Source organism: Petaurus breviceps, unplaced genomic scaffold (assembly GCF_028583685.1).
Source record: "Petaurus breviceps papuanus isolate PSGF00001 unplaced genomic scaffold, PetGlider_PUasm1.0 213, whole genome shotgun sequence".
Lineage (NCBI taxonomy): Eukaryota > Metazoa > Chordata > Mammalia > Diprotodontia > Petauridae > Petaurus > Petaurus breviceps.
Window position 1 is genome coordinate 2,149,684 of NW_027185860.1, and position 9,830 is coordinate 2,159,513.

Below are 9,830 nucleotides of genomic sequence, written 5' to 3' on the forward strand. Positions count from 1 at the left end.
TGAGATCAGATTTGAACTCAGATTTCCTGACTCCAGAGCTGATGCTCTGTTTGCTGTGCCACCTAGCTGCCCCTAGTTCATATTTTTCTTGGTAGCTTTTGATACAGGAGTTTTGACTCCATTTAATTTCTCTGGTTCCATGTTTTGATCCTTTATGACCCCCAAAAAGGATTCTATGGTCTGATTGTACTTCCTCTGCTTGCTTATCTTGCCAGCCAAATACTTGACTTTTGAGCTCTTTGCCATGGTAGAACTCTGCTTCCATAGTGGAGAACTTTGTTCCATATCTCTAGGGTTTTTGCAAATGTTGTCAGAGGTCTGAGGAGGGTGTCCTCTGTACAGCCACCACAAGCTCTGGAGCACTGGTTTTTCTCACCCCAGACACACTTCCCAAGAGAGCATCCCAGATGTAAGCAGTTCAAAGCAAGCATGATTTCGCTCTGAATGGCTGCTTGCTCGCCCTGCAATCTACAATCCAGGAGCTCTGGAGGCAGCTATGTGGCAGCAGCTGCAACTGTTCAACCTCCACCACATCTCACCCTGGGGGCAGAGGTTGGACCACATTCTTCTGTCACCCAGTTCCAAAAGAGTTCCCCACTGAAATTTTACTTTCTCTTTTATGTTTATGGGTTGAGAATTCTGGAAACCACCCCAGCAGCTGATGATTCACTCCTGAAGACTGTTCCAGCCAGTCTGGGCCACTAGTCAGGGCCTCTCCAGGCTCTGGTGCAGCTCACATGGGACTTCACTCAGTTTTTTGTCTGGTGTGATAGACCCTTCTTGTTGGTCTACCAGGCTGCCTTCAGTGGGAGATTTGTTCCTCTCTGTCATTTTGTGGGTTCTATAGCTCTAAAATTTGTTTCAAGTCATATTTCACAGGTATTGCAGGTGGTTGCGGCAGAAACTCATGGAATTTCCTGCCTCTGCTCTGCCATCTTGGTTCTTCCCCCTCAACTTCACATAAATCTTGACATCTATGCTTATTCTCCTTCCAATTACCCCAAGTTAAGTATTGTGAGTCCAGATTTAATCAATGGGAAGCAGTGTGGAAAAATGACAAGGTGTTTGTTGAGATTGCAATCAAATTGCCTGGAGGAAGGGGGCAGTTACAATAATATTCCTCCTACCACCAGCCTTCAGTTTTCTTACTTGTGAATTGAAGAAACTATTATCCAATAACAAGTGTATTTCTAAGATCTTTTCCATCTCTAAATCTTTAATATTTATTATGAAAATATGGGATCACGTTGAAGAGAGAGGGAGAGAGTAGTAGAAATATGGCACCAGTTCCTTTTAAGCAATTTTCTGAAACTAAGTTGAAATGAACCACCTAAGTAGGAGGCCATACCATAAAATCCAAGACCATTAAATGAAGAAAAATGCCATAGCATGTTACAAAGATCTGCAATTTTCTAAAACTCTCTGTAGAAATAAGAAACCTTGTAAACATCAAACTAATTTAACCTGAGGAAACAATTGTTTTTAAGCCTCCAGTTACCTGTTTTATTCTGAAATTGTTTTCCCAATAAACTAACACACAGAAGTGAAAATTGATTTTCATCAAAAAAAATGGAATTTATTAAAAGAGCAATAGTAACTTTGACCACTGTCTTTCCTTCTTCTCTTTTTTTCCCAAATACCCAATAAGATCACTATGCACTGAAACAAAACCTATTTTAATACATTAAGAATTTTAATGAAGAATTTAATTTAAAGGATACACATACAGTATGTCTATAACTTTATGAAACATAAAGAACTTCTTAAAGTTATTTGGGCTATAGACATAACTTACTTTTGTTTTTTTTTATCTTCAAGTTGTTTTTCACTTGGAGAAATTCTAATTTCTAATGTCAACCTCCAGAATGAGGTCTAAGAAAGACCAACAGGATTAGACCACATGGGTATTGATTTCTCACAGGGCAGACAGGTATATTGACAAACCTATGGGAGCAGGAATTTGCAACTGAGTTCACTTTTGGGGTTTGGCTGCACAGTCCATATATCCTTCTAAGGGGGTTGATGTCACTCCATCATCTTTTCACCTTTCAACAGGAAAAAGAAAAATCTTCATACCAGATCACCCCCAACTGTACCAGACCACTCCAGACCTAGGCCAACTAGACAAAAGAATCTGTCTTCACCCAAATTTGAATAGAACAAAATTAGTTTCTAGGCTTTAGATTAAATTCCTTTCAAACTTTGGGTGGAATGTAACAATAATTAGGAGAGTCAATGGAATCTCATTATCAATAATGTCCTTCTGAAGAAAAACTGATATTAAAGTCAGGAATTTGAAAGAAGGAGGTAGAGGAGAATTCTGTATCTTCTTAAGATACTGTTACTAAAATTCATTTTTGGTAACATTTTTTTTTGTGATACAAGATTTGGAATAGAATATGTTCCCATTGATTTCAGAATGGTAAGATCAACACATATGGGGGTGGCCAGGTAGCAAAGTGAGTAAGAGCACCGGCCCCAGAGTTGGGATGACCTGGAATGAAATCTGAGCTCAGATACTTAGCACTACTCACAGAAATAACTGGCCTTGTAACCTTGAGCAAGTTACTTAGCCCCAATTGCTTTAAAAACAAAAATCACGACATATGAATGAAATTAAATGAAATACCATTGTGACATAAAGAATGATAAATATGAAGAATTCAGAAAAAAACATGATGCAGAATGAAATATGTAGACCTAGTAAAACAATATATACAATGACAGCAGCAATGTAAACAAAAAGGACATTAAAACCAAATTTAACGCTAACTATATTGAGCAAGTTTCGCCACAAAGAAAAGATAAATATCTTTCCTCTTTTTTGTTGGAGAAGTGAAGGATTATGTGCATATCTCCTATAAGCCTACAAATCCCACCTTGGACTAATAAACTATAAATTATTTAAACACAGAGATATTTTCCTCTGATTTTCTTTTATTTTTTGTCTTTTTGTCCCTATGGCCTAATAATGTGTCATCTACAGTTTTCTTGAATTAGATTAAATTGAATTCCAGTGGTAGAAAGGATGTCTAAATTTTATATGGCCCTTATGTCAATCTATTGTGTACTATTTGAGCATGTTGACCTTATAGCAATTACCATTTTTGCCTTTTATATTTGATGATTCCAATAAAATCATTCCGATCTTGTTGTAGAAATAAAAAACATCCTGAAAATGAGCATGTTAAATTTTTAAATTGTTCTATTTTTTTTTTTTTTACTTTTCTTGCCATGCTTTATATTGACCATTTTTTATGCTTCATTATGATCTGGAGAATGTTCTTTCAAAAACATAATAAAAAATAGCAGATGAATTTTAGTAAAGGATTTATTAGTACTTTAAAATTATTCAGCTGATACATAGTTATATGCAGCCTAATTTTAAGGAGAAGCCAAGATTTGTTTATGTGATGAGTAAATTTAATATATTGATTTCAAGCTAATTCTAAGTAATGCAGAACAGTTGTTACCTGCTAGCCAAAGTAAAGAAAGCATGAATTTAGGTGAAGCCAAAAGAATATTGGGAAAAGATCACTATCTTTATCCCCTCCATTCTAGTCTTTGTAGAGTGAAACTTCAAGATAATCTGCACAGCCATAATAGTGGCTAGCACCAGGATGAGAGAATCAAACAATAGTATCACTCTAACACAAATAACATCTATACCTGGTAAATGGTTGCTGAGGCAGAAACAATTTAAAAATAAAATAAAATTGACCCTAAAGGTAACTAAACTAGCTGGATCGATATGACTTTGGGTTCAGCTTACAAAAAAAAAAAATATTGAAATACGCCTGGGCATTTCCCTAAATTATTAATCCATCATGGAACCATCAAATGGAATACAGAAGAAAAGGCAAATCAACAGATAGCAGATGCCAGAAAAAGTAACTGGAGAAAGCAGTTTTAAGATCATAGAAGGGGTAGATATGTAGTGCAGTGAATAGAGCACTAGCCCTTAAATCAGGAGGACTTGAGTTCAAATCTGGACTCAGACACTTGACACACTTACTAGCTGTTTGATCTTGGGCAAGTCACTTACCCCAATTGACTTGCCTTCCCCCCTCCAAAAAAAATTCAATAAAATAAAATAAAAATCAGAGAAAAATAGCATGACATCATCAAAAGAAGAAAACATCACCAAAGCATTGAAGGCTGCCAGCAAGGCTGCAGGGAAGGAGCAAGTGGCAATTTTGGAATTTGAAAAAAAGTACATTTTTTTTCACTTTAAACTTTATTTTTTTTTCAAATGCTTTATTAACTTCTGATTTACATCATTCATTTCTGCCAGATTTTGAGTTACAAATTTTCTCCCAGTTTTTTCCCTACCCACTGCCCCAAAATAGCAGTCCCACAGGATATCCCCACCTCCAAACTGCTCTCTCCCATATTTTCTCCCATAACCCTTTCAACTTTCCTGGTGGATCTCTCTGCCCCAGTGCCTGTATATCTTATTAAACAATTACATGTAAAATAATATTGATTATATATATATATATATATATATGTATATATGAATATTTGATTTTAAAACTTTGAATTCCAGATACATTCCCTTCCTCCCTTGTCACCCACCCTTACTGGGAAGATAAGCAGTTCAGAATAGGTTGTACGTGTGTGGCTAATGCAAAACAATAACATAGTACATATGTTGTAAAAGATTTACTATATTTCCCTCCCTCCTATCCCACCTCCCACTTGTTCTTTTCTCTGCTTTGATCCCTTGACTTTTCAAAAGTGGGTGCTTCCAACTTCCCCCCTCCCTTTAGCCTGCCCTCCCTTCCATCATCTCCCCTCTCATCACCTTCCCCCCCTACTCTCTTGGAGGATGAGATACCCTATTTATTGTGTATTTCATTCCCTCCTCAAGCCAAATTAAATGGGAATAAGGTTAACCCATTTCCTTTTGGCTTCCTATTCTTCTGCTCCATTGTAACCATTTTCCCTTGGCTCTTTTATATGAGATATTTTACCGCATTCTGTCTCTCCCCATCTCCTCTCATTATATTCCCCTCTCACCTCTTTATTTCACCTTTTAAGTATCATCCTTTCCTCTTAAATTGGTCTCGTGCCTATGTATATTCATATGCCCATATACCCTCATATATAGAAATATGTGTGTGTGTATATTTCTATTCCCTTCAACTACTGAGAAAAGTTTCATAAGTTACAATTATTGTTTTTTTCCATGAAAGAATGTTAATATTTCAAATTTGATAAGTTCCTTATGATTTCTTTTCCCTTTTTCCCTTCTTATGCTTATCTTGCTTCTTGTATCTGAATTTCAACTTTTTTATTCAACTCTGGTTTTATCAGCAAGAATGCTTGAAAGTCCTCTATTCCATTAAATGACCATATTTTCCCCTGAAACATGATACTCAGTTTTGCTGGGTAAGTGACTCTTGGTTTTAATCCCAGCTCCTTTGATACCCGGAATATCATATTCCAAGCCCTTCGATCTCTCAGTGTAGAAGCTGCCACATCCTGTGATATCCTGATTGTCTTTCAACAATATTCAAATTGTTTCTTCCTTGCTGCTTGTAATATTCTCTTCTTAATCTGGGAATTCTGGAAACTGGCTATAATATTCCTAGGAGTTTTCTTTTTGAGATCTTTTTCAGGAAGTGATTGGTGGATTCTTTCAACCTCTATTTTTCCTTCTGTTTCTAAAACATTAGGGCAGTTTTCTTTGACAACTTCCTGGAGGATGATTTCTGGGTTCTTATTTTGATCATGGCTTTCAGGTAGGCCAATAATTTTTAAATTATCTCTGCTGGATATATTTTCCAGGTCAGTGGTTTTTCCCATGAGGCATTTCACATTGCCTTCTATTCTTTAATTTGTTTGGATCTGTTTAAGAGCATCTTGATTTCTCCTAAAGTCATTATCTTCCACTTACTCCAATATAATTCTGAATAATAATTCTCCTCATTGACCTTTTGAGATTCTTTTTCCATCTGGCAAATTCATTTTTTTTTAAGGCATTCTTCTCCTCATTGCCTTTTTGAGCCTCTTTTGCCATTTGAGTTAGTCTATTTTTTAAGGTATGATTTTTCTCAGTCAGGCTGTTGGCTCTCATTTTGTAATTTTCTTACATTGTTCTCATTTCTCTTCCCAATTTTTCCTCCACTCCTCTTATCTGCTTAAGTTCCTCTACGGCCTGTAACCAGCTTGTATTTTCCTTTGAAGCTTTTGGTGCAGGAGTTCTGACTTCACTTTCTTCCTCCTGTTCCAAGCTTTGTTCCTTTTTGTCCCCAAAATCATAGTCTAATTTTAGAATCTTCTGTCTGCTTTGTTTCCTTTGCCTGGTCATGTCGTCCCTCAGTCACTTGACCCCTGGGCTTTTTGCCACAGTAGGACTCTGCCACCAGACAGGGAAGCTTTCGTCCCAAAAGCTGAGGTTTTCTCAGCTGCCAGTGGTATTAGATCAGTGCGCTTTCTGCAGTCTCCACATGCTCTGGAAAGCTGGACACACACCCCAGGACCTCCACCCTAGACTGCAATCAAGATCGAAGCAGGTTAAAGCAAGAGCGATTACCCCTCAGACTGGTTTTTTGTTCCCCTTCACTCTGCAGGCCAGGAGATGAAGCTGCCACATGGTGCTGGCTGGCTGTGCAAGAGTATCAGCAACTTCTCACCCTGCAGGCAAAAGCCATGCACTCCCACTTACTGGATCCCAAAGTCCAGACTGCACTGGCTTCTCATTTTGTCCTTCAAATCTATGTGTTGATAAATCTGGAAGCGGCCACAGCTGCTGCTGATCTTGGGTCCCTCTGGCCAGCAGCTGGTCAGGACCACCCTGGGGCTAAAGCCTCAGTGTGGGGCCGTGCTTGGCTCCCAGAGCACTGGTGGTTCATTCCTGCCGGCCTGCTGGGCAGTCCTCAGTGGGAGGTTAGCTTCTCTGTGTCATTTTGTGGGTTCTACAGCTCCAAAGTTTGTTTAGAATCCCCTTTTTACATGGATACTATCAGAGGACTGTGTTTGCCAATCCCTCATTATGCAGCAAGTTTGGAGACAACCAATGAGATTTAGATTGATAATCCTCTATTATCATAATTATTAATTTTATCCCTCTACCTAATCAGAAGGAAACATCCTTCAATCCTTTAGGAATATCTACACACCAAATTTTAAGGGCAACCAATGAGAAGAAGGCTAGTGTTGTTTCCTTTAAGTTTCACTACCTTCTTCAAGGGCCTGTGGAAACTTAACCCTTTGTTTTCCTTCACAAGACCCATCTTGCCCCCATGAAGGAGCTCAGATTCTATCTAGCCTGAGCAAGGTTCAATCTGGCCTGCTCTTAGTGATACAAATGATCAGGCTCCTTAAGAGTCTACCCAATATGGCAACCCTTTAATAAACTTTGCTTTATTTTACTTAGAGAAGACCTGAGTTGAACTCATTCAGGAGGACCCAGTGTATTGGTATTTTAGGGTCTCTCATACCCCTAAACCTTAAATCTTAAACCTCAGCATTTTATGGTTCCCTGATCTCAACATTTTATATAAAAATCTGTGATGCTTGTATTGGACAAACAGGTCAGAATAATCTGACACAGAGTGAGTCTGTGTTAGATAATTCTCTGCTCTCATGGAGGCAAGACAGAGCTCATTGTGAGAGGGTTCTAGGGGTGCTCTAGAGGAGGAGTTTGGGGAGGGTCTTCAGAAAGAGTCAAATGAGGTCAGACTCCAGTAATGAGAAATTAAGGGTGGTAAATAGCTAGAGGCTCCTTGGAGATGACAGACAATGCAGGGCTAGGCTAGTTTAAGGGCAACAGATTTGGGCATAGATGTTTTGGGAGGATCAAGGGTGCAGGGTAGCTGGACAATGGAGGGCTAGGCTAGTACTAGAGATTTGGGCTGAGCTATTTAAGGAAAGACTTATGGCCTCAGGCAAATGACTCAAGATATCACACTTCAACAAACCTTCCTGAGTCCAAGCTGGCACTCTCTACCCTGAACAATCTAGCTGCTTCTGGAAGTTTTTGTATGTGAGAAGAGACAAGGAGCACAACATCGCCAAATCATTGAGTGGGTAGAAGACAACAAAATGTAAGAAGATTGGATCTTTATGAAGAAGATAGGAACTTTAAATGACAACAAGAGAATTTCACATTTGAAACCAAAGGGAGCCTTGAAATTTACTGAACCCAGAGTGACGACGATCAGACTTGAGGAAAATAAGTTTGACAGTTGCATGGAGGATGGGTTTAGAATAGGGAGAACTTTTTGGGCAGGGAGGCCACTTAGAAGCCAAGACTAGAAGTAATGTGTTTGTACTAGGGTGGTAGATACTTAAGCGTAAAGAGGGGGCTACATAGGAAAGGCATAAATACAGTGAGAAAATCCAATATTGACTACTTTATATCTCATGCCGTTCTGTAATAGATTCTATTTCATCACTGTCTTGGTCATTTTTCTTTAAATTAAATTCAAGTTAAATTCAGAAATTCATTAATCCAGAAGTTCTGTTTTTCTTTTTTTAGTTAAGTTTAAAAGATGTTTCCCTATAAATCACTTTAACTGAAAGAAAAGCATTAGCTCTGTACCACTTGCTGCCAATATACAATTAGAAGAAAGGTCTTGTCCTTAAAGAGTGCAGGTAGATTCCAGGAAGTCTTATCTATTACCTCTACAACACTGATTGTTCTTTAATAAATTCTGGTCTGAGACCCTCTGCTTTCCCTTTCCGGTGTTGGCGGCCCAAGCGGAGGAGCAGCAATGGCACCTCACAAGGGGAAGGAAAAGAAGGCAGAGCAGGTCATCAGCCTTGGACCTCAAGTTGCAGAAGGAGAGAACATGTTTGGTGTCTGCCATACCTTTGCTTCCTTCAATGACACCTTTGTCTATGTGACTGATCTCTCTGGCATAGAAACCATCTGCCGAATGACTGGTGGGATGAAGGTCAAGGATGTCAGAGACGAATCTTCTGCCTATGCTGATATGTTGACCTCTCAGGATGTTGCCCAGAGATGTAAAGAACTAGGCATCACTGCCCTTCACATCAAACTTCTGGCAACAGGGGGAAAAAGGACTAAGACCCCTGGCCCTAGGGCACAGTCAGCCCTGAGAGCCCTGGCAAGTTCTGGAGTGAAGATCGGGAGGATTGAGGATGTCACTCCAATCCCCTCTGACAGTACTTGCAGAAAAAGTGGTCGCCGTGGTCTCCGTCTGTAAATATCGTTTGCTGGATTATTTTTGTTAATAAAAATGTCACAATGGTCAAAAAAAAAAAAAGAAATTCTGGTCTGTCATCACTGACACTAAGTAACCATGGAGATGAACACCACCCATGAGCTTTCCATAGCAACAGGATGAAAGGAGGGATTGTTGCTAGCATATTGTTTTCCATCATCTATGATACTTCAGACTTTCTAACCAATCATAATGCTTTCCATTTGTAATGTTTCCTGGTCTTTATTCTCTTATACTTCCCAAAACTATATGAAGTCTAGGGAGACCTACATCATTGTCTTTTTCACTATCTGAGGAGCCAAAAGGACTATTTTATTGGTGATTGCTGTTCTTACTAAAAAATTGAATGTACTTAAAATCTTGCACCAGATTTGATAATGCATTGACTATGTGAAGGTGAGTTTGAGTGAGGAGTCAACATGACAGTAAGGTTGCAAGCCCAGGTAACTGAGAAGATGGTGATACCTTTGACAGCATCCAATAAATTGGAAGAAGGAAAGAATGTTGAATGTGGGAAGATTTCTATTCTGTTTTTAACATATGGAGTTTGAGATGAATATGGAACATACTTTTGATATGTCCAAAAGTTAGTCTGTTATATGGGACTTGAGCTCATGGAAGAGGTTAGGACTC

General features: G+C 38.7%; 1 protein-coding gene across 1 annotated transcript; it reads left to right on the forward strand.

The window, feature by feature from the left end:
* Positions 1 to 8,678: 8,678 nt before the first annotated feature.
* LOC138165497 (small ribosomal subunit protein uS11-like) lies at positions 8,679 to 9,243 on the forward strand. The gene has a single exon (XM_069093888.1). It carries the CDS (start codon positions 8,724 to 8,726, stop codon positions 9,177 to 9,179), a length of 456 nt encoding a protein of 151 aa, XP_068949989.1. The 5' UTR covers positions 8,679 to 8,723; the 3' UTR covers positions 9,180 to 9,243.
* Positions 9,244 to 9,830: the final 587 nt, after the last annotated feature.

Bases quoted from the DNA above. Each gene is read 5' to 3' on its own strand.
- LOC138165497 (XM_069093888.1), top strand. From the start codon at position 8,724: ATGGCACCTCACAAGGGGAAGGAAAAGAAGGCAGAGCAGGTCATCAGC.